Source organism: Notechis scutatus, chromosome 14 (genome assembly GCF_049901735.1).
Source record: "Notechis scutatus isolate UNSWTSFEM ecotype Mainland chromosome 14, rNotScu1.2, whole genome shotgun sequence".
Taxonomy (NCBI): Eukaryota; Metazoa; Chordata; class Lepidosauria; order Squamata; family Elapidae; genus Notechis; species Notechis scutatus.
Window position 1 is genome coordinate 7,033,565 of NC_142022.1, and position 24,705 is coordinate 7,058,269.

At 43.3% G+C, this 24,705-nt stretch overlaps 2 protein-coding genes across 2 annotated transcripts in view; both read left to right on the forward strand.

The window, feature by feature from the left end:
• Window positions 1-1,729: 1,729 nt before the first annotated feature.
• Window positions 1,730-10,681, forward strand: PRDX5 (peroxiredoxin 5). The gene is made up of 6 exons (XM_087943446.1): window positions 1,730-1,970; window positions 3,090-3,224; window positions 4,340-4,471; window positions 8,134-8,172; window positions 8,789-8,853; window positions 9,615-10,681. Exons 1-6 carry the CDS (start codon window positions 1,809-1,811, stop codon window positions 9,718-9,720), a joined length of 639 nt encoding a protein of 212 aa, XP_087799572.1. The 5' UTR covers window positions 1,730-1,808; the 3' UTR covers window positions 9,721-10,681.
• Window positions 10,682-12,122: 1,441 nt separating this feature from the next.
• CCDC88B (coiled-coil and HOOK domain protein 88B) overlaps window positions 12,123-24,705 on the forward strand; it is a 30,507-nt gene continuing 17,924 nt past the window's right edge. Inside the window, exons 1-11 of the mRNA XM_087943448.1 lie at window positions 12,123-12,794; window positions 14,882-15,006; window positions 15,986-16,094; window positions 16,391-16,460; window positions 16,867-16,925; window positions 17,464-17,547; window positions 18,287-18,418; window positions 19,781-19,905; window positions 21,047-21,128; window positions 22,395-22,553; window positions 23,397-23,543. Coding sequence (XP_087799574.1) covers window positions 12,735-12,794; window positions 14,882-15,006; window positions 15,986-16,094; window positions 16,391-16,460; window positions 16,867-16,925; window positions 17,464-17,547; window positions 18,287-18,418; window positions 19,781-19,905; window positions 21,047-21,128; window positions 22,395-22,553; window positions 23,397-23,543 — 1,152 coding nt within the window. The 5' untranslated portion in view covers window positions 12,123-12,734. The remainder of the gene's footprint in view (window positions 12,795-14,881; window positions 15,007-15,985; window positions 16,095-16,390; window positions 16,461-16,866; window positions 16,926-17,463; window positions 17,548-18,286; window positions 18,419-19,780; window positions 19,906-21,046; window positions 21,129-22,394; window positions 22,554-23,396; window positions 23,544-24,705) is intronic.

Here is a 24,705-nt window from a genome sequence, read left to right on the forward strand (position 1 = left end):
GCTCGCTTGGGTCCTCCCGGAAACGCGACCCGCGTGCAACACGGTCCCGGACGCTGTTTTGCCAAGCTCCAAAGGGTGGTGGTGGTTGTTTTTGGGGTGTGTTTCTTTTTGGCAAAGAGCGGGAGGATTCGCACTCGGGACCAGCGATGACTTAACATGGAATAGATTTTGCGAGTGGTTAGAGATAAGAGATAGAAATTAGATGAAGAAAGTTTATTGCTATGTATGAACTAAATATAAAGAGGGTTTATAATTATAAATATGCCAATATTTAACAGAACTACAACTAAGCCAATATAAAGAGAAGCCTAGTTAAAACTATTCTGTTACACTATTACTATTGTTATTAGTATATATGTTAATATTCCTTTTTGTTCTTTCTTTGCTTTTCTGTAAATGATATGCCCTGACAATACACTGTGTTCAAAATGTTACTTACATGTATGGTATTCAGCTTTGTTCGGGTATTTTCCCACATCATTATAGTTGTGCTTTTAAAGTTGTAGCAACGTTTCGGCAGAATCTCATCTGCCATCATCAAGCTCGCACTGCTTGCACTGGCACAAAGCCGAAAGCACCAGCCTGAGGATGGCCAGTGGGACCTCACACACACACACACAAAATGATTTTGGCCCAGCAACTCACTCTCTCAGTCCAACCTACCTCAAAGGGTTGTTGTAGGGAAAAGATGAGGCTGAAGGAGCTTTATATACTGTTATGTTCGCCACCTTGAGTTATTTCTAAAAATAATAATAAAGGCAGGATAGAAATAAATTTAAAAAAAACTCAAGGAGCCAAACATAACAGTATATAAAGCTCTTTCTTCCTCCTATTTTCTCAACAACAACAACTCTGCAACCCTGCTTGGACCAATTTACCTTTTGCCCAGTGGATTCTGAAAAATAAAAAAAAAGCCAAATATACGTGCATGCTCGGCTGGAACAAACATCTTGCCCGTTGTTTTTTCTGACAGAAAATCCTCCATTTCTGACCACAACTGAGCCTATGCAAGGCAAGTTGTTAAAGTGAGTTTTGCCACCTTGCTTGCTATACCATGGTTAAGTCAGTCACTGCAGTGATTAAGTTAGTTAGTCACATGGTTGTTAATGAATCTGGTTTCCCTGTTGATGTTGGTCAGGAGGTCACAAAAGTAATTGGATGACCCCCAGGACAATGCAACTGTCATAAATATGAGTCAAAATGCCAAGCGTCCAAAATTTGATCAGTGATCCTAAGTGTGAAAAAACAGTAAGTCACTTTTTTCAGTGCCGTACCTTCAAACGGTTGAACTGTCACTAAATGGATGGTTGTTAAGTTGAGGACTATCTGTAGCTGATCCTTATCCAACAGTACTGATAAGGTCCTGAAACTTTGGCAAGAAAACAACCAAGCTCATGATCTTGGGACTACAAGCCCCATCAGGCTGTACCTGCACAGGCTAGGAATGGGAGGATTTGACAAGATGCGAAGAGAAACATAATAAAATAAAACAAAAGAGGACCAAGCTGGCAATGATTTATGTATTCATTTATTATATCCCAGATAATGCAATTCCCAAACGGATGCAAAGCCTCGTCTGATCTATTGCAATTCCCACTTATGATTTCTTGCAAAGAAACATCATGTTTAAGAATATAATACAATAAAATAATTGCATTCCTAATTCCTCTTCCTCCCAGCCACCTCCCCCCCCCACGGGAAGCAAAACCTTCCACCCGCTTCGGGCCGCGTGCATCGTCGGGGGCGCGTAAGCAAGCAGGCCCCGGGCGGCGGAGCCGGGCCGAAACTTCAAAAGGTTGCGCGTTGCCATGGCTACTGTCACTCACGGGATTTCCATGGCAACGGGGTGGAACCGGACGGGGGCGCTGGGGCGAGCTTGTTGGGGAACCGGGGCGTCTTCCCTGCTTGCAAATCGCGGGGTGATCCGGCGGGCCTTTGCTTCGGGAGCCGCGGCCATGGCGGCCCTTAAGGTGAGTGCAACAAAATAAAAATAAAATAAAAATCCGTGCAAAGCGGCATTGCTGATTGTGCAATTGGCACGTTTTTGGGCGCGGGGTTGGCCTCCTGATTTGCAAACAGCTGGGTGCAACAACCCCCGTGCAATGACCTCCAAAGGGGGTCACAGAAAGCGCCCTCCCTTTGCAAAGTCACCCCTTCCCCGTGCAAAGGGTCAGCGCTCTGTTAATCGTGCAATTTGCACGCTTGGTTGCCCCCCTCATCTGTCAACAGCTGGGTGCAACAACCCCCGTGCAATGACCTCCAAAGGGGGTCACAGAAAGCGCCCTCCCTTTGCAAAGTCACCCCCCATGCAAAGGGTCAGCGCACTGTTAATCGTGCAATTTACACGCTTGGTTGCCCCCTCATCTGTCAACAGCTGGGTGCAGGAACGCCCGTGCAATGACCTTGAACTAGACTTAGAAAGTGTCTTCCCTTGTAAAGTCACCCCTGTGAAAGGTGTCCGTTCAAAGGGACACTGCTAATGGTGCAATTTGCACGTTTTTTGGGGGGTGGGTGGGAGCTTTCCTCCTGATCGGTCAAAAGCTGGATGCAAGGACCCCCAAAGCAGGTGTGCTGATGGAGTGATAAATGATATGCATGCCATATTCGATATGATTTGATGAAATGCTAGCTAGGCTGTTGTATAACCTCTGTTGCAAACCTTGCCATAAGTTGGATACTCCGCATAGCTAAGCCATAAGTAGCTTCATTCCTTTCTTTCTTTCCCCCCTATTTTCCTCCCAAAAAACTGAGCCCGACTACGTAGTTTCGTAGTAAAGCACAGGTATTGAGTTAGTATTAATATATATAACTTATTCCATTCTCATGAACCAACCTATTTCAAAACATAACCCATAATTTATATACAGAGAGTCAACTTAACAACAGTTCTTTTATTGACCTGTTACAACAGCACTGAAAAAAGTGACTTATGACTGTTTTTCACACTTAAGTCCAGGACTAGCTGTAAAAAAGGAAAAGAGTGAAAAACAGAAGTAAGATTGCAATATCTTTTGCAACCTGATAGGCAAAGCATGCTGACTGGGGAATTCTGGGAATTGAAGTCCATTTTCTTTGTTTCCTTTTGACAGGTTGGGGACAAGCTTCCCAGCGTGGAGGTCTACGAGGGAGACCCTTCCAACAAAGTGAACCTGTCCAGCCTCTTCAAAGGGAAAAAGGGCATTCTTTTTGGGGTGCCCGGTGCCTTCACCCCCGGTTGTTCCAAAGTGAGTAAGAGCCTGCTTTTTAGAATCTGTCAGAATTGAAAATTTGAAAGGCGGAGGCAGCTTAGAGAGCACTATAAAACTTGAAACAAAGTTTTGAGAACTTTGCTAGAGGTAGTCCGTGACTTACAACGGGGTGTTCAGTGACTGTTGAAAGTTACACTGAAGAGAAGAGAGAATGGAATAGAGAAGAGAAGAGAAGAGAAGAGAAGAGAAGAGAAGAGAGAATGGAATATAGGATGGGATAGGGTAGAATAGAAATAATAGAATAAGAATAGAATAGAATATAAAGGAATAGAATAGAATAGAATAGAATAGAATAGAATAGAATAGAAATAATAAAAGAATAGAATATAAAGGATAGAAATAATAGAATAAAATAGAATAAAGAATAGAATAGAAAATAGAATAAAATAGAATAGAAAGGATAGAAAGAATAAAATAGAATAGAAAGGATAGAAATAATAGAATAGAATTAGAATAGAAAAGGAATAAAATAGAGTATTATAGAATAGAGAATAGAATAGAAAATAAAATAGAAAATAGAATAAAATGGAAAATAGAATAGAAAAAAATAGAAAATAGAATAGAATTTGCAGCAAACAAGATTGTAAAACCGGGCACGATTACTTAACGACTGCATAGCTTAGCAACAGATGTTCCCGTCCCAATTGTGGTCATTAGAAGACTACCTGAACCTGTTTTCAGCTGTAATACTTAAAAGAGGGTACTGTAGAAAAGAAACTTTACAGGCAGTCCTCAACTTACGATGGTTCATTTAGTGACCTACAAAGTTACATTGGCATTGAAAAAAGTGACTTATGACCCTTTTTCACCCAACCGTTGGCAACGTCCCCATGGTCACCTATTCAAAATTCAGGCTGACTTGGCAACTGATTCATATTTAGGACGCAGTGTTCCAAGGTCTGACAAGCCAAGTCTAGGGGGAAGCCAGATTCATTTAACAACTGCAGTGTTTCTGTTAACAACGGTGGTTAAAACGGGGCGAAACTCGCTGGACAACTGTCTCTCTCTTGGCAAGACCAATTTTGGGCCCAATTGTGAGCGTAAGTCGAGGACTGACTGTCATTTTTTTGTCGTTTTGTGCCCGATGACAGACGCATCTGCCCGGCTATGTGGAGAAAGCAGGACAACTGAAGGGCAAAGGCGTTGAGATCATTGCTTGCTTGTCAGTCAACGATATCTTTGTGATGAACGAATGGGGAAAGGCTCATCAAGCTGAAGGAAAGGTAAAAAACAAAAGGGGGTGGGGGTTGGATAGGAGATTTTTTCTCCCCCCATACCCCTGTTTAATTTTTCCAAGCTGCAAAGCGTTGTGGAAGAAATGTACATCCATGTTTCTCAACCGTGGCCATTTTAAGAGATGCGGACTTCAATTCCCAGAATTCCCCAGGTGAGAATTCTGTGGCCAGCATATGCTGGGGGATTCTGGGAGTTGAAGTCCACCCATCTTAAAGCATGCAGGCTGGGGGATTCTGGGAGTTGAAGTCCATCCATCTTACACATGCTGGATGGGGGATTCTGGGAGTTGAAGTCCACCCATCTTAAAGCATGCTGGCTGGGGGATTCTGGGAGTTGAACTCCAACCATCTTACACATTCTGGATGGGGAATTCTGGGAGTTGAAGTCCACCCATCTTACACATGCTGGATGGGGAATTCTGGGAGTTGAAGTCCATCCATCTTACACATGCTGGATGGGGAATTCTGGGAGCTGAAGTCCACCCATCTTAAAGCATGCTGGCTGGGGGATTCTGGGAGTTGAACTCCAACCATCTTACACATGCTGGATGGGGAATTCTGGGAGTTGAAGTCCATCCATCTTACACATGCTGGATGGGGAATTCTGGGAGTTGAAGTCCATCCATCTTAAAGCATGCTGGCTGGGGATTCTAGGAGTTGAACTCCAGCCATCTTACACATTCTGGATGGGGAATTCTGGGAGTTGAAGTCCACCCATCTTAAAGCATGCTGGTTGGGGAATTCTGGGAGTTGAAGTCGACCCATTTTCAAGTTGCCACGTTTGAGCCACACCTTGTTTTGAAGACTTGAGTAACAACTGGGAAAGATCTAGAGAGCCTGAGATGGAAATACTTACCAACCAGATTATATTTCATTTTGCTCTTTGCAAGATTATGCAAGAGGCCTCTTGTTCCTCAGGTTTATATAACTGAATATGATTCATAATTCATCGTGCGGTCGCCAGATGTCACAGATGGGAAGATTCAGAGAAACGCTATCTTGGCAACTTGGTTTATATCAACCTGCCCGCCCACCGACCCTCTCTTTTCGTTCTCTTTATGTACACATTCTGGAATTTATTTGCAGCAATATTTATTTCCTTCCTTCAGAGCAGGAACCCAACAGACGTCTACAAAAAGCACTGCCAAATTACAATTCTTCGTGTGCCAGAAAGGCAGAAAAAATATCTTTTCCTCCCATTTGCTTGATGTTTTTCAGAGATATTGGCTGCGACTTTCTTATTTCTCTGCTTCCCACCTGCGTTAGGGGGTTATAATGGTATGTGCGTATGGCCTTGGAGACGGGAGGAAAACCTGCAGACTTTTGGCTTTGCATGGTTCTGTCAAACCCAGCCGTGTAATACAGGTAGTCCTCGACTTACGACCACAAATCAGCCCCACCTTCCTGCTGCTAAGTGAGACGGCTGTTAAGTGAGGTTTGCCCCATTTTTACGACCTTTCTGGCCACCGTTAGGTGAATCATTGCAGTGGTTAAATTAGTAACACTGTTGTTAAGTGAATCTGGTTTCCCTGTTGCACTTCGCTCATCAGAAGGGTCCCTTCTGAGCCTCTTGTCCTGCCTGTTATCCATCTGAGGGCTCGGCTATCTCTTATCTGACTGTTCCTGGTTCTTCTTTGCTCCATCTCCCAAGGTCTTTCTCACATACCCCTCTGAACTCTTCCTAGATTTTCCTTCTCTTCCTGTACACCCCAAGACAGTCTAGGGAGGGTCCCTTCTGAACCTCTTTCTCCATCCATTATGTAGCTGAGGGCTCAACCTTCTCTTATCTAACCTTTCCCTTTGGTATTCTTTTCGTCCATCCCTCAAGGTCTTTCTCACACACTGTTACAGCCATCTCCTTTATAGCCCGAGAAACTAGGGAAGGTCCCTTCCGAACCTTTCCATTATGCAGGCAAGGGCTCGGCTGTTTCTTATTTGATGGTTCGCTTGACGGCATGTCTTCACTATGTCTCCCAAGGTCTTTCTCCTTTACACCCTGAGAAACGAGGGAGGATTCTTCCAGATCTTTTTTCCCTGGCTGTTATCCATCTGAGGGCTCAGCTGTCTCTTTATCTGACCGTTTCCCTTGGCAGTGAGTGTTTCTTCGCCCGGTTTCCCCCCACCCCCGAGGTCCTTCCAACGCAACCATGAATATCCTCGTAATAGTAGTTGCAGTGGGGCCATGTCTCTGGAGTAGCTGGAGGCTCTTAGCTAGCCAACGTCTACGGAGATTAACGTCTTAATCTTCTAAGCATCTAGAGAGATTCTCGGTCATCCAAGGCCATGGTTGTTCCAAATGTGTATATTTCAGGAGGCCACTGGACCTTCTTTTTTTTCTTTTCTTTGGAAGACGTTTCGCTTCTCATCCAAGAAGCTTCTTCAGCTCTGACTGGATGGTGGGGAGTGGAAGAGTTTATACTCCTTGCAGGCAGCTGGTCATTTGCATCCTTTTTAGAGAGTCGTTGAGGCCACTTGGAGGTTTATCTGTGTCCTCAGGATCACCTGAGTGGTGCAATGGAGTCTTCTTGGACGGTGGTGTAGACTGAAGATATCCCTCCCAATCTGTTGAAACGGGGCTGTTCTCCTTAGAACAAAGGCGAAATTTCCTGACAGTCAGAACAATTATAATCAGTGGAGCAGCTTGCCTCCAGAAGTTGTAAAAATCCTCCAACACTGGAAGTTTTTAAGAAGAGATTTGTCTGAAGTGGGATAGGATTTCCTTCCTAAGCAGGGGGTTGGACTAGAAGACCTCCAAGGTCCCTTCCAATTGTCTGTTCTGTTCTGTTGTTCTGCTCTGTTCTATTTATTCCTATTTTATTCTATTCTATTATTATTCTACTCTACTCTCTGTTCAATTTTGACCCCTCTTCCAAACCAGCCATTCTTACTTCTTAATGTAAAGAATGTGAGTTAATGAACTAAGAGGGTTGGGCAGAGAACAAACCCTGGGAGAAAAGACATTTTTATGGATAATTGGGGCAGCTTTTGTGGCTGGGAGTTTCCCAGAACAACTCACAGCCACTGAACAGCCACGATTTCTCTGCCTGCCCTTCCCAAGGGCAAAATAATTGGATTTTCAAATTGCTGCATGGGATGGGGTTTGCTCCTTAGCTACTACAACCAAAGCAAAACTTGCCCAGTGTGCCATAATCATGCCCAGACAAATGGACTTGGGGGTGTTTCCTTTCTTTTCTGTTTCTTTCTTTCTTTCTTTCTTTCTTTCTTTCTTTCTTTCTTTCTTTCTTTCTTTCTTTCTTTCTTTCTTTCTTTCTTTCCTTTCTTCCTTCCTTCCTTCCTTCCTTCCTTCCTTCTCTTTCTTTCTTTCTTTCTTTCTTTCTTTCTTTCTTTCTTTCTTTCTTTCTTTCTTTCTTTCTTTCTCTTTCCTTCCTTCCTTCCTTCCTTCCTTCCTTCCTTCCTTCCTTCCTTCCTTCCTTCCTTCCTTCCTTCCTTCCTTCCTTCCTTCTTTCTTTCTTTCTTTCTTTCTTTCTTTCTTTTTCTTTTTTTTTGCCTTTAAAACTTTTCCTGCAAATAATTTGGCTTTTTTTTTTCCCACCCGGAGGAGAAAACTAAGTCTAACCCGCAGTTGGGAGAGGTAAGAATTGCTCCATATTGTGATTTTTAAACTGGGGTTTGCTTTCTTGTCTCCGCAGGTGCGGATGCTGGCTGATCCAACGGGGGCTTTTGGGAAGGTACGGAAACACCTGGCGAGCGGTGCGGGTTTGGGGTCTGGATTAGGACAGGGGAAATCCAGGGTGCTGGGATTAGTCACCCAGCTGTCTCTCATGGCTAAGGTGGGACTAGAACTCACTGTCTCCTGGTGACTGGCTCAAAGTCTCCCAGCAGGCTTTCATATCTAAGACAGAACTAGAACTCACCATCTCCTGGTGATTGGTCCAAAGTCACCCAGTTGGCTTTCATGGCTAAGGTGGGACTAGAACTCACCATCTCCTGGTGATTGGTCCAAAGTCACCCAGCTGGCTTTCATGCCTAAGGCAGGACTAGAATTCCTTGTCACCTAGTGATTGGTCCAAAGTCACCCAGTTGGCTTTCATGGCTAAGGTGGGACTAGAACTCACCATCTCCTGGTGATTGGTCCAAAGTCTCCCAGCTGGCTTTCATGCCTAAGGCAGGACTAGAATTCCTTGTCACCTAGTGATTGGTCCAAAGTCACCCAGTTGGCTTTCATGGCTAAGACAGAGCTAGAACTCACCATCTCTTGCTTTCAAGTGCTTTAACCACTAGGCCAAACCGTCTCAAATCACCCAGACCCTGAAGGTCAACCCCAATTTTCCTTTTACTCCACAGGCCACGAACCTTCTGCTTGACAAGGACTCTCTCCGGCAATTGTTTGGGACGAACCGATCCAAAAGGTCTGGAGAGCCAGAAATGGCATTTTGTTTACGTGTGTTTGTGTGCGTGCGTGGGATGTCCTCCCTTGCGAAACCTTGACAGCCATGCTTCGGCCTACAACCAAAATGGAGCCCCAAATTTCTGTTTGCTAAGGGAGACGTTTGTCTAATGGGTTTCCTTTTCTCCCATTTTACGACCTTTCTTCCCGGGTGGGTTAAGTGCATCGTTACGAGTGTTCAACGAGCCATTAAATGAATCCGTCTTCCCCGTCGAGTTAGCTTGCCAGAAGGTGGCAAAAGGGAGGCACTGCGACCCTCATAAATATCTATATTTTGATCCCGTGACTGTGGGGAGGCCACAATAGTCATAAGTATGAAAAATAGTCATAAGTCACTTTTTCAGTGCCTTGTAACTTCAAATGGTCATTAAATAAGATTTATTAGGAGTGAACATGCCGGTGCTACCTGGGTGTAGCTGACTCTGAGACACATCATTCATTTCACCCTTGATCCTGGTCTTCCCCCCACCCCCTGGATGTATATTCTGTTGTACATCAAGGAGATACAAAAAACAACAACTAGCCATCAACGGACACATAGAGGTAAACCACATTTACACACCCTTCAAAAGAGTCAATTTTAAAAAAGCTATTGCTACAAAGCCTGGTTGGATCTTCTCAGTTCTAGCTTGATTCCCTCCAGAAATCTTATCTTTTTCCACCCATTATTATTCTTCCCACCTCCCACCCAGTTTCACCCTCTTTCCGTGCCTTTTCCCCCAGGTTCTCCATGGTGGTGCAGGACAGCATTGTGCAGTCCCTCAACGTGGAAGAAGACGGGACCGGGCTGACCTGCAGCCTGGCCAGCAACATCGTCTCCCAGCTGTGAGGCCCAGTAGGCTCCGTTGCTGATCTTAGCCCTGGTGGGAACCCCCACCCTACCCCCACCAGGTTGATGGTCCTCAAGGGGTTTTGGAATTGGCTCAGGATAGCGCAGAAGAGATGGAGTTGTGTGAGTTTACATAATTATGGAGTCCTCGCTTGCTCTCTGAACTTGGTTTTCCTTGCGGACGTTTCATGACCCAACTAGGCAACCGAGGGTGGGGTTCAAAGATCCCAGCAACCGGTTCGCTGCCCAGTTGCTGGGTGGGCGTGGCCATGGTGGGCGTGGCCTACCGGATCTTCCGGGAGGGCCGTTTTTCACCCTCCCCAGAGTCCGGAGGCTTCCCTCGGGCCTCTGGGAGGGCGGAAATGGCCTCCCCCAGGCTCTGGAGGCCCGCCGGAAACAGGCCCGTTTCTGGACTTCCGGAAGGCCCGTTTTCCCCCTCCCAGAGCCTCCGCATGGATCTTGCACTTACCTGCATCGAAAATGGGCTGCGTGGAGACTCCGGAGAGGGGAGGGGTGTACGGGGACAGCCAGTCGGTTCAAATACCAGTTTGGCGAACCAGATGCAAATTTAACATCCGGTTCGCCCAAACCATCCCGAACCAGTAGAATCCCACCCCTGTAGGTAACACGATCAGTGTTAGAAGGAGTGTGGGGTTTGCTCTCTGTTTATATACTAGCGGGATATGCCTTGTAAATGTTTTCTTCTTGATCGTTCCTTGATTGAACTGTTTATTGTTTGATTGTCAAGACTTGATAGTGGCAAGCCCCTTTATATAAAAAGAACAAACCCCACACTCCTTTCAAGCACTGATGATGTTACCTAGTTGGGTTTTGAAAAGTCTGCGAGAGAGAGAGAGAGAGGGGGCTCCATCCCTGAATTGGAAATATTCTCTTCTGTTGACACAATTACTTTAGCTTCTTCTGTGTTCCTCTGATAACAAATAAATTGTCTGAAATAAAACTGAGATCTGAGTCTGGTTTTTTGGGGGGTTACTTTGTCTTGGGAGTAAGGTGATATACCCTACAAAAATCTAGCCATACTCTATTTGATAGAGAAGGGGAAAAAATTCCATCCTTCACCGTTAGATGCTCCTGTGCATGAAGAAATCAAGGAATGATTCAGCAACTCTAAAATCCTCAGTTTTAAAAACATACCTAATCAAATTGCAGGGGCCGTCCCAGGCCTGCTTTTTAAAAAATAATTTCTTTCCACTCAAAAGCGTTGAATTCATCTATGCATGAGATAGAATTTTCACACTTATTTTGGTCTCTGATGAGGGGAGTGGAAAAGAAACACACCTTATTTTCTACTTCGGTGAGATGGTTGAAACCGCAGATACCGGTCTTGTGAAAAAGCAAAGACATTTTGGGGTGCAAATTTGTATAGCGACGTGTAATAAAATGTGTATAATCAAAATTCCTGAGAATTATTCTTACCAGGCTTTATGGAGGTTGAACTAAAACAGAAATGGGGGGGGGGGGGTTAATTTTGTGTATGACAACTGCAATAATGTTATTGTGTGCACAGAGATGGAAGAATGCAAGTCCTCCAGTTACAACGGACACCTCCCCCCCAAAAAAGATACTTATGACCAAGTTCTAACTGTTTGACAAATCGAGTCTACTCCAAGCTGCTGCACTGGAACAACAGATCTGCTTAAGCGGAGGGTTGGACTAGAAGACCTCCAAGGTCCCTTCCAATTCTGTCATTTTCTTAACAATTACATTTTTATTCATTTCGCAAAGCACTTTTTTCATTGGAAGCCATTTCAAAACTGCTCCGGAGTGCTCGGGGGCATACACAGAGTTTCATCTTTGCTATTATGCTTAAGGTTACCCACAGCTTTGTGTCTGCAGAGAAAGGACTCCCACAAAGACATCCGATGCTGTTAAAAAATTATGAATAAATAAATAAAGTAACTTCTGCTATGTTATTGGTTCTCCTAGCTACTATTCTTTTAACCATTAACAGATTAACAGAGTTGGAAGGGACCTTGTAGGTCATCTAGTCCAACCCCCCCATCCCCCACCCAAGCAGGAGACCCTACAACCATTTCTGACAAGATAGCAGTCCAGTCTCTTCTTGAAACACAACTTCCAAAGGCAATTTCTATTCTATTGGTTGAGTGTTCTCACTGTCAGAAAATCCCTCCTTATTTCCACATTGAATCTCTCCTTGGATCAGTTTCCATCCATTATTCCTTGTCTGGCCTTCTGGTGCTTTGGAAAATAGCTTGGCCCCTTCCTCAAATATTGGAAAACTGCTCTCCTGTCTCCCCTGGTACTTCACTAGACTAGCCAGACCCAGTTCCTGCAACTGGTCATCGTATGTTTTAGCCTCTAGTCCCCTCATCATCCTGGTTGCTCTTCTCTACACCCTTTCTAGAGTCCCAACGTTTTTTTTCTAGTATGGTGACCAAAACTGGATGTTTCAAATTGCACTCACATCCTACCTAGTTCAATTCTAGGGTTTATTTCAGGCAGAGTGAAGCGCAGAGAAATTGCTCGAATTTGCAAACAGACCCTGTTTGCGGTGGAAAGCCGAACTCAATCAATAAAACACCCTGACAAAACAAGAGGCCGCAGTTGTGATGACACTGTTTGACGAGGTGACGGGAAAACTTCCTGAGGAGGCTCTCGTGTGGGTCGTGACCACAATTTGTGTCATTTTCCAGCAAGAAAGTTGCAGCCCGGCCTCCGCAAATTCTCTTTGATGCCATCGCTCATAAAAATAAAAATATAGGAGTCATGCAGAAGTTTCAACAGGCTAGGTTTCATTTTGAGGACTTCCTGTCTACCGCATTGGGAAAGACAGAACCATGAAGGGTGTAATTTAAAGCTTTGAAGAAATCCAGCTTCCTCCTTACTCATTCCCCCCACCTCCCCACCCCCCACCCCAAAAAAAAAGCATTACGGAAGGAAGTCCTAAAACACCCCAACGGTGCACCGTCGTGCAAGAACGCAGGCATACCTAAGGCCTCCAAGGAGAAGACGACATCACGTCAAGCCACAGCATGGATGAAGATGGGCTTGAAGCGATGGAGGAATTCGTATCCGGGCCCTTGGTCACCTGGGTGAGCCTTGCTTGTGGGGGGGGGGTTGGGGAGGTGGAGGAAGTGTTCAGGGCGGGTTGGACTTGTGGTAGGCTGTCTAGAGAAGTTGCAGATCTTACTAGGACAACTTCATCTAACTAACTTTCTCTCCATCTTGTCAACTTGAAGAATGGGTGGACTTCAACTCCCAGGATTCCCCAGCCAGCCTGATTGAAGATAGGTGGACTTCCAACTCCCAGGATCTGGCAAGATGGCCAGGGAATTCTGGGAGTTGAAGTCCACCCATTCTTCAAGTTGACAAAGGTGAAGAGACATCGATCTTCTAAACCCTTCCGCCTGAACTCGGTTGATGGCCTTCTAAACTAAGGTTGTATGTTGGAGACTACCCTGTATTGACCTAATATCCTTAGTGAGCTCATCTAAAAGGACCCATCTGCAAAACAGACCTTAGGAGGAGATGATAAGACAATAAAAGTAAAATAAGAAAAGAAAAATAATGAAATGAAATATAAAAAATAATAATAAAAGGAAAGAAATAAGAATAATGAAATGCAATAAAATGAAAGAAAATATAAAATAATAAAATATAAAACAATAAAATAAAATAAAATAATAATAAAATAAAATATAAAATAATAATATAAAATATAAAATAATAAAATAATCCATATATATAAAAGCGAAATGCCACTCATGCATCATCACAAAATCTCCAGCACTGTAAAGCCTACAAACTTGAAATCTGTCACGTAGGTTCCTCTTGGCTTCTAGGGGCTCACTAAGAAAGGATTTTTACAAATAACCATCAGAGCATTAGTATTTCCTATATTATTATTATTATTATTATTATTATTATTATTATTATTATTATTATTATTATTATTATTATTATTATTATTATTATTATTAACACGCTCTGATGCTAAGGAGTTCTACTCCCCCTCCCCACCTGGAAAGAAATCTCTTCCAAATGCAAAACACAAGCAGAGGAGAGGAGGTTCAGTTTCAGAGCACCGAGCAACTTTAGTACAGAACAGTTGAGCTAAGCCACGCTTAGGCTCCTTGCTGTCTCCTTGCTCACACAGCAAATACTGTTTCGGTTTCCAAACAGCCCTCCACTCTCACACACTGACAGGATGCTAGCCAGATGAATACTGATGGATGCTGGTAGGCAGAGGCAGAATTTTTTCCCCCTTATTTTCCTCCCCAAAAACTATGCTCGACCACATCGTTTCGTAGCGAAGCCCGGGTATCGAGCTAGTAATAAAATAAAATAAAGAAATATAAAATAAAATATTTAGGTTAGTTTAGTTTAGTACAATGAAATTAAATGTCAAATATAATATAAAATAAAAAAATAAAATAAATGAATTAAAATAAAATAATAAAATAAAATAATATAATAAAGGAAAACTTAGATCCTTTTAAACATTGTTGACTATATTCAGGTGGTTGAGGGTTTCAAATATAAACCGGAATTCTTCTTATTGGGAATTAATATAGAGAGATATAATACAGATATGATGTACCTAATAATACACGTGATTACGGCTGCAAGACTAGTCTATGCTCAAAAATGGAAATGTAAGGAAATTCCAGATGAAATAAGAGATAATTAAAAAGATATGGACATGTGCAGAAATGGATAAATTAACGCAGGAATTAAAAAATAAAGATGAACCTGAATACTATAAAGTATGGGAAAAGTTTTACCACTGGTTGGGGAAAAAGGAAGGACTCAAAATGGAAATTAAAATAAGATAAGGATGTTCAAATGATAGATTAGGATTAATTAAGAATTGTTGATATTGATGTATATATTGATGTATATATTATATATTTACCATATGAAATAGCTATGTAAGACAATTAGGTGTGTCAGGATGATTTCGCCACGTTCATTGTTTTTAAATGTTTCATTTTTGTTCAATAAAAATTAAAACAAAAACAAAAATAGTTGTGGGTTTGATGATGTGTTGAATGGGCAAACTCAGGAACTGAACACAAGTCGTCTTCCACTTACGGCCACAATGTTCTGTGAAGAGGTCGTAAAGCAAACCGCCAAGCCCAGGCTGACATTTTGGATCATCCTTGTCTTGGCTGAACAGATGCAGACGTTTGAAGATCTGGTGGGCAGGAGCACCAACCAACTTCCCCAGGGGGAGGAAGAGGCGAACGAATATTTCCGAAAACTGGTGAATGGAGACTTCCTGAACCGAATCATGCAAATGATGTGAGTCATGGTTTTTTGCCGGCTTAAGATGCAACACAACACAACAAATCTTGCTCTAATATTATGGTTGAATCCTCGTAGTTTCCGGCAGGACCGGGGCAACTATAGATGGCTCAGAATTCTTAACCAGTTATGTCCCTTGTGAGGAATTTCCATGGTTTAAGAAAAAACAAACAAACCATAATTGAAAGAGACCCACCATTTTCTTTTAAAAGACCAAACGAAACCAGAATTTTCCCCACTTGTAAGGACGATGAGGGGTATGGAGCTGCCGGGATGAAAAACAAAATGTGTTTTATTAAATAAAAATAAAAATTAGAAAAGCATCTTTGGAGACTGGCTGCCTGCCATGCATCCAGTTCGTCGTTGTCTTTTAACTAAACAAATACATTTGCAGAAAGAGTGTGTTTTCTGCAAAACTGGGGAGTTGTCTTATTTATTATGCACAGTATTAAAAAAAAATAGCTTAGTTCAAGATGGGCGATGCACAGATTTTGAGCGATTTAGAGAGCAATTCGCAGACTTTTTTTCTTCTTCCATTTAAAAGAGAAGATGACACAAATGACTTCATTGAATTTGTGGCATGTTGGCTGGGGGATTCTGAGAGTTGAAGTCCCATCCATCTTCAAGCATGCTAGCTGGGGATTCTGGGAGTTGAAGTCCACCCATCTTCAAACCTGCTAGCTGGAGGATTCTGGGAGTTGAAGTCCATCCATCTCAAAGCATGCTGGCTGGGGGTTTCTGGAAGTTGAAGTCCACCCATCTTCAAACCTGCTAGCTGGGGGATTCTGGGAGTTGGAAGTCCATCCATCTCAAAGCATGCTGGCTGGGGATTCTGGGAGTTGAAGTCCACCCATCTTCAAACCTGCTAGCTGGAGGATTCTGGGAGTTGGAAGTCCATCCATCTCAAAGCATGCTGGCTGGGGATTCTGGGAGTTGAAGTCCACCCGTCTTTAATTCTCCATTGTGCCTTCTCTAGTGACTTAATTCCTAGCGGCCCTCCATCTCCTTGGAGAGATGACAACAGGGAGGAAGAGAGATTGCAGACGCTTCAAATAGTCTTCCAAAGGCTGCAGAATTTCTACAGGGTGAGTTGAACCTTGGGATCTGGTGCCACAGCTGGAAGGACCTCTGCAAGCATAAACTTTCTTTTTTTCAACCAGATCAGGATAAAAATATTCGATGGAGAGTCAGGGCTCCAACAAATCCACCCCCATAAATAATAAGTCTCTAACTGCATCTCTCAGAATAACACAAAATGATTTAGCACAAGATATATGTACCCAGTCGACACACTGTTTAACTGAAAGATGGGCTTGTAAATATAAAATTAAAAAAAAGGATTGCCTGTATTTTTCCTTTCCTTTTTTTTTTCTTATCCCAGGACGAGCTCCACCAGGTGATCCTTTCCCCACCTCCAAACCTCCATGTTATGGTCAGAGAGCCCTTCACAGGTAATGGTAGCTGGGGAACTCTGGGAAGGAATTTAGGCTGGGATAGTTAGATAAATAGACTTTGGGTTTGTTTTCTTGAAAAACTCACAACCCACATCCCTCAGCCTGGTTTTATGGCTGCCAGTCTAGAGAACTTCTTCCAAATCTAACAGAGTTGGAAGGGACCTTGGAGGTCTTCTAGTCCAACCCCTGGCTTAGGGGAGGAAATTCCTCCTTAGTTCCAGGTTGCTTCTCTCCTTGATTAGTTTCCATCCATTGCTTCTTGTCCTGTCCCCCACCCCACCCCCAAGGCCTTCTCTTCATTAAAATCTGGGCTATGAACCCATTTTGCTAAGGGAGAAATAGCAATCTGAAGAAAAGAGAAATTATTTGCAACCAGGGTTTTAATCTTGATCTTCCCATTCAGCGCAGGCCATTCAGGAGATGAAGAAATTGGTGCAGCTTTTGCTAGGAAGTGCCGTTCAGGTAGGTTGCGGGAATCTAGCAAGGGATGATGAGAACTTTCATTGGTTTGCGGTGCTGGGTGGTTCCCCTTGCTGCGTGTGTTTCCCGGGCATGTGTAGAGTGATTTTCCCAGACTCTGCAATGTAATTGTATTTGAAGACTACGAAATGGAAGCACAAAACAATTTGTAAACCAACCGGCACACTGTATGTACACCTATGGAAGATAGCTTGATGTTTTTATGTTTTGTTTGTTTATGTTTGTTTTTAAAAACCAATAAAAATTAAAAGAAAAGAAAAGAAAAATCACTGAAAGGAGAAAAGAAATCAACCAGTAATATTATATGACACAACAGACGATTTGGACTAGACTTGTTCTAAACTTACTTCCCTGCAATAAAACATAAGCACTTTCTCCTACCCAAGTCCAGATTCCTAGATAATCTTATTAAATAAGGTTCTTCATGCATTTCGCTTCTAGATCCCTAGATTCATGGTTAATATATTTTTTTTTTTTAAAAAGAGAGAGATGTTGACTTTTTCCCTTGGACTTCCAATAGTGTGAACAGCGAGACGTGTTCATTGGCCGCATCCAGTCGCTGGACATTAGTGTACAAGCTGCTTTGGCTTCTGCTATCAAAGAGGTAAACGATGAGACAATTAAGAAATGTAAATATTTCCATCTCCGAAGCGAGAAGTGAAAAGTTTTGGCTACTCCTAAATGTTTAGGAGTGAGCTCCCATTACTTATCCCAGCTTCTCCAAACTGAGTAGTTCGAAAACACGTAAAAAAAAAAAATGCAAGTAGAAAAATAGGGACCATTTTGGTGGGAAGGTCACAGCATTCTGTGCGCCTTCGGTGTTCCTGCCGGCCGCGTGACCACGGAGACGTCTTCGGACAGCGCTGACTCTTCTGGTTGGAAACTGAGATGACCACCGCCCCCTAGAGGCCGGAACGACTAGCACGGATGTGCCAGAGGATCTTTACCTTAGTAGTAGCTAGGGATTCGAACCGCCAAACTGCCGTCCTTTCTGATTGACAAGCTCAGCATCTTAGCCAGTGAACCACTGCATCCCTTAACATCAACAAACTTCAACAAACCACAACCCCCCCCAAAATTTAACCTTAGACTGTCTACTATTGACTGTCTACTATACCCTTTCCTAAGAGGTCTGTAGGGGGCGTGCATAAGCGCACCAACGTGCCTCCCGTCCCTGTCCTATTGTTTCTTTTATTTTTCTTGTATGTATCCATGTATTCATAACTATGTTTTTACTTATACCTATTATCTTGTAAGCAATTGACAAATAAAATAAAAAATAAATCAAACGAACAGCAAATAACTGGTTTCTAAGGAAAAAAACTACTCGCCTTTTCTTTCAGGTCAGCCAGGAACCGGAAAATGTCCTGGGGCTGCAGTGGAGTGAGATGGACCCACCCAGCATGCAACAGCTCCTGTGGGATCTGGGGTCCCGAGTTCAAAAGCTGGTCGCTGAGAGAGATGCAGGGTTGGAGGTGAGAGAGAGACACGTGCCTCCCCCATTTTCTTCCCACAAGAGGGAACTTCAGACCACCAGATCCACCTGGGCAGGGATCAGATCAAGTCCTAGCTTTGGTACAGCCAACACCAGCCTTGCGAGGTAGACCAAGCCAGAAGCATAACCACGAAGAAGACAGCTCTGTCTTACAGGTAGTCCTTGACTTATGCCACAATTGGATAAGCATTACCATTCCTAAGCAAGGGAGTTATTTAAGCAAGTCAGGCATGATTTTTTTACAGCCTTCTTGCCCCTATTGTCGAAGGGAGGGGAGGGAAAGGAAAGGAAGATAGAAGAAAAGGAAGGGAAGGAAGATAGAGGAAAGCAAAGGAAAGGAAAAGAGGAAGGAAAAGGGAAGATGAAAGGAAAGGAAGGGAAGGGAAGGAAGAGGGAAGGAAGGGAAAAGAAAGGAAAGGAAAGGAAGGAAGAGAGAGGGGAAGAGAAAAGAAAGGAAGGAAAGGGAAGGGAAGGGAAGGAAGATAGAAGAAAAGGAAGGGAAGGAAGATAGAGGAAAGCAAAGGAAAGGAAAAGAGGAAGGAAAAGGGAAGATGAAAGGAAAGGAAGGGAAGGGAAGGAAGAGGGAAGGAAGGAAAAGAAAGGAAAGGAAAGGAAGGAAGAGAGAGGGGAAGAGAAAAGAAAGGAAGGAAAGGGAAGGGAAGGGAAGGAAGATAGAAAAAGAAAGGAAGATAGAAGAAAGGAAAGGAAAGGAGGAAGGAAAAAGGAAAAGGAAAGGAAAGGAAGAGAAAGGAAGGGAAAGGAAAGGAGGAAGGGAAAGGGAAGATGAAAAGAAAGGAAGATAGAAGAAAGAAAAGGAAGATAGAAAAAGCAAAGGAAGATAGAAGAAAGGAAAGGAAAGGAGGAAGGAAAAGGGAAGATGAAAGGAAAGGAAGATAGAAGAAAGCAAAGGAAAATAGAAGAAAGGAAAGGAAAGGAGGAAGGGAAAGGGAAGATGAAAGGAAGGGAAAGAAGGGAAGGGAAAGGAAAGGAAGGGAGAGAGAAGAGAAAGAAAAGGGAAGGAAGATAAGAAGAAAGGAAAGGAGGAAGGGAAGGAGAAGATTAAAGAAAGGGGAAGGAAGAGAAGGGAATGAAAAGGAAAGGAAAGGAAGATAGAAGAAAGGAAAGGAAAAGAGGAGGGAGGGAAGGGGAAGGACTTTTTTCAGTGCTGTTGTAAGATGGAACGGTCACTATATGAGTGGTTGGAAGCCAAGGGCTAGCTGTCTGAGAATTATTCTCATCATTCATCGTGGTCCTTTCGGGAGGCTTCCAAGGGAGGGGGACCCTCTCTGCACCTTCAACCTCAGTTTTTTGTTTTTTTAAATCATTCTTCCTTCCTGCACAGCAATTGTGGGAGCTGCAGCAGAAACAGGGACCCCCCTTGGTGGCCCAGTTGGAGACTAACCAGCCCCACCTTGGGGTTCAGCTTGCCGAACGTCAGGCCCATGTGCGGCGTCTACAAGGCGAGCTGTGAGTTGTGCGGCTGAGGTGGGGACTGGAGATGCTCTGAGGGTGCGGAGGGTTTGGGGTGAACAATTCAGAAGTCACTGCAAGATACTCCTCCCCCCTCCCTTCCTCTTTCTCACACAAGTTCCTTCCTTCTTTCCTCTCTGCCTTTCTCAAATTCCATTTCCTTCCTTCCTTCCTTCCTTCCTTCCTTCCTTCCTTCCTTCCTTCCTTCCTTCCTTCCTTCCTTCTTCCCTTCCTTTCTCACAAATTCCCTTCCTTTCTTCCACCCTCCCTCCCTCCCTTACCCTCTTCCTTCCTCTTTCTAACACAAATTCCCTTCCTTCTTTCCTCTCTGCCTTTCTCAAATTCCTTCCTTCCTTCCTTCCTTCCTTCCCTTCCTTCCTTCCTTCCTTCCTTCCTTCCTTTCCTTCCTTCCTTCCCCTTTCTCACACAAATTCACTTCCTTCCTTCCTCTCTTCCTTCTTCCCTTCCTTTCTCACAAATTCCCTTCCTTTTTTCCACCCTTCCTCTTTCTCACACAAATTTCCTTCCTTTCTTCCACCCTCCCCCTCTCTCCTTCCCTCCCTCCCTTCCTTCTTCATTCCTCTTTCTCACACAAATTCCCTTCCTTCCGTCCTTCCTTCCTCCTTCCTTCCTACAATTCAGAAGTCACTGCAAGATACTCCTCCCCCTTCCTTCCTCTTTCTCACACAAATTCCTTCCTTCCTTCCTTCCTTCCTTCCTTCCTTCCTTCCTTCCTTCCTTCCTTCCTTCCTTCCTTCCTTCTTCCCTTCCTTTCTCACAAATTCCCTTCCTTTCTTCCTCTCTGCCTTTCTCAAATTCCCTCCCTCCCTCCCTCCCTTCCTTCCTCCCTTCCTTTCTCACGCAAATTCCCTTCCTTCCTTCCTCTCTTCCTTCTTCCCTTCCTTCCTCACAAATTCCTTCCTCCCTCCCTCCCTCCCTCCCTTCCTCTTTCTCACACAAATTCCCTTCCTTCCGTCCTTCCTTCCTCCTTCCTTCCTCCCTGCCTTCCTCCCTCCCCTCTCCTTTCCTTTCCCACACAAATTCCTTCCCTCCCTTCTCCCTTTCTCTCCTTTTTTTGAGTCTCTCTGGTGCCCATCATCCCCTTCCTCGAACCTGACCTTCCAGCCTCTTGTTTCAGGGAGAGGAAGATGGAGGAGCTGCTGGACCAGCAAGAGGAATCCAGGAATTTGGAGCAACAACTGCGAAAGATTCAACAGGAGGTGCTTTTCTCTATAGCAAAACCTCACCATAACAGGCTTCGTTGGCCTGACTTTAGAAACCCTGAGTTTAAAGGGGTGGTTTGTAAGTCGAGGAGGGCCTGCGATGGTCTGTAGGAATGGCCTTGGGAGATGAAGAAGGCTCAAAGCTAAGGGGAACATTGGATAAGGGGCAGCCGAACCCTCAGCTGTGTAATGGGTGGAGAAAGACGCTCAGAAGAGATTGGTGGAGAGATTTGGTACTTTCAGACTTATCATCTTACAACAAAGTAGAATTAGTCCATCTGGCTGTGTCTCCTCTCTGGACAATCTTGGAAGGCTAATTATTATAGATAGTCCTCAACTTATAACCATTCTGTCAACTCATAAAATATTTCTCTGGTCTTTTAGAGTGGTCAACAGAAAGGGAGGGGGGAGCAGTGCGGCAGCTTGAAAATCGAAAGCGTATTCCGTACATAGTTGTTCAAAGATAGTAACTAGGTGACTGAAGTTTCTGCGGTGCAAATATCTAACTGGAGAGCATGATGGGTGGCTCTGGGCTATGGAGGTGTCCCATTGGAGAATATGAATTATGATACACCCAGGGGGGTGGAGGGAAAACCAGGGTCAAGGGTGCAATGAACGATGTGTCTCAGAGTCGGCTACACCCAGGCAGTGCCGGCATGTTAACTCCCAATAAATCCTTTTGAAGTTTTGGAAGTTTGGCTCGAGACTCCTGATTTAAAAAGGGGTAACTGCCGGAATCCTGTTTAGTGACTGTTTGAAGTTACAATGGCACTGAAAAATGTGACTTTGGACTATTTTTCACGATGGTTGGAGCATCCCCGTGGTCATGTGGCCAAAATGCAGGCGCTTGGCTCATGTTTATGACGGCTGTAGTGTCCCGGGGCCTCACGCGATCCCTTATTTGCGACCTTCGGATAAGCAATGCAAATGGGGAAGCCGGATTCGCTTAATGACTGGGTGTGACCAACTGAACTGCTGTGATTCCCTTCCCTGCGGCAAGAAAGGTCGCAAAACGGGGCAGTGCTCATTTAACAACGGCTTCGCTGAGCAACGGAGACTCTGGGCCCAATGGTGGCCGTCGTTCGAGGACCAACTGTATCTTCAAGGACCCGTTTAGCTATCTGGTGGGATCGAGAAAAAGATGGGGGCGGGAACTGGCAAACAACCAAGACGATGTTGGAACGACAGGGTGTGTCTTGACATCACCAGCCAGTATGACGTCATTGGGATGATGTCATCTCTAGTTTGCTCTTTCTTACCCAGAACCGCACGCTGGCAAGCGAGGCGCGCCAAGCCAGGCTATACCAGGACGAATTGGACGCCTTGAGAGAGAAGGCATTCCGTGCAGAGAGGCTTCAGTCGGAGCTGACGGCCCTGAGGGAAAGGATACCAGCCTTGGAACGATGCCGGGCGCAACTCAAGGTGACCATTTCATTTTGGCTTTGGATCTTTTTTTTCAGATCTTTGGATCCAAAGCAATGTGTCACGTCCCTGTTGGAGTCTGACTCCAAGGGAGAGGAGGAACAGCCGACAGGGAGTGGAAGTGTGGCTCCGGAGGTTGTGGAGGAAGCTGGGGAAAGGCAGAGGCAGGCTGGGCAGTCAGAGGAAGACCCAGGCCCATCCCCTCTTCATCCTAGGACACGCAGGGAGGAGAGGATAAGGGAGAAAAATTCATGGCGTGGTCTATGGGGGAGGAAGGGGCCCTGATCCCCTTCATGAGCTGCAGCTGTGAGGACTGTTTAAAAGGACAAACTGCGCATGGCCCAGTGCTGGAAGCAAAGAATGTTTTATTCTTGTTGGAGCTTATCTGTGTTTTGGCTTATCTGGTAGAAGTCTGCAATTAATCATCCTTGCCTGCCGTAGTAATTCCTTCAGTGTGGTTTCTGTTTTTTTGTTTTTTTTAAATTTTGAATTAACTTTACTTTGGGTGCGGACTGCATTTCCTCCCTTCGTAAACTGTTTTCTTCGAGAGTTTGATTTCCAGCCAAGGATAATTGGACATTGGGGCCAAGTGGTAGGCATTAAAGAAACTTTATTCTATTTTTGTGACTTGGTTATTATGGTAAAAAAAAGAGAAAGAAAAAAAAATATTTTTTTTTTTTTTTTGGGGGTTTGGGGGGGGGGGGGGTTTTTTTTTTTTTGATTATTTTTGTCTTTTCGGGGGGGGGGATTCTATCGCAAGTTTGCAACTAACAGAATCTTCCGGAAGAGAGCGGAGACCCGGGCCTTTGGGGCTTAAAGAAATCCTTTTTGATTCTCGTTCAGGAGGAACGAGACTTCTCCAAGGCCCTGTTGGAGGCCAAAGCCTTGATGGAGGAAGAACTAGAGGCCGCTTACGCCCGAGGGCAGCGCCTGAGCCAAGCCGAGAAGGAAAACCTGCGCCTGCAGAACCACTTGAATCAGATCCAAGAGGTACGGTGGAAAAAGAAGGGGGGGTTCCTTCTACGCTATTTTTTTTTCTTTCTTTCGTCCCCAGCACTTCTCCGTCCCCCTTTCGTACTTCGGAAACTCAGTTAAGGAGGGCAAGCTAGGAATTTGGACAACTTTTAGGGTATGGGGGAGAAGGAGACCCGTTGGTTGAGACGTAGCTGGGGAAAAACACGCCTGGAGAATAGAATAGAATAGAAATAGAATAGAATAGAATAGAATAGAATAGAATAGAATAGAATAGAATAGAATAGAATAGAATAGAATAGAATAGAATAAGGAATAGAATAGAATAGAATAGAATAGAATAGAATAGAATAGAATAGAATAGAATAGAATAGAATAGAATAGAAATAGAATAAAATAAAGAATAGAATAGAATAGAATAGAATAGAATAGAATAGAAATAGAATAAAATAAGAATAGAATAGAATAGAATAGGAATAGAATAAAATAAAATAAGGAATAGAATAGAATAGAATAGAATAGAATAGAATAGAATAGAATAGAATAGAATAGAATAGAATAGAAATAGAAATAGAAATAGAATAAAATAAGGAATAGAATAGAATAGGAATAAAATAGAAATAGAAATAGAATAAAATAAAATAAGGAATAGAATAGAATAGAATAAGGAATAGAATAGAATAAGGAATAGAATAGAATAGGAATAGAATAAAATAAGGAATAGAATAGAATAGAATAGAATAGAATAGAATAGAATAGAATAGAATAGAAGTAAAATAAAATAAGGAATAGAATAGAATAGAATAGGAATAGAATAAAATAAGGAATAGAATAGAATAGAAATAGAATAAAATAAGGAATAGAATAGAATAGAATAGGAATAGAATAAAATAAGGAATAGAATAGAATAGAATAGAATAAGGAATAGAATAGAATAGAATAAAATAAAATAAGGAATAGAATAGAATAGGAATAGAATAAAATAAGGAATAGAATAGAATAAAATAGAATAGAAATAGAATAAAATAAAAATAGAATAGAATAGAATAGGAATAGAATAAAATAAGGAATAGAATAGAATAAAATAGAATAGAAATAGAATAAACTAAGGAATAGAATAGAATAGAATAGAATAGAATAGAATAGAATAGAATAGAATAGAATAGAATAGAATAGAATA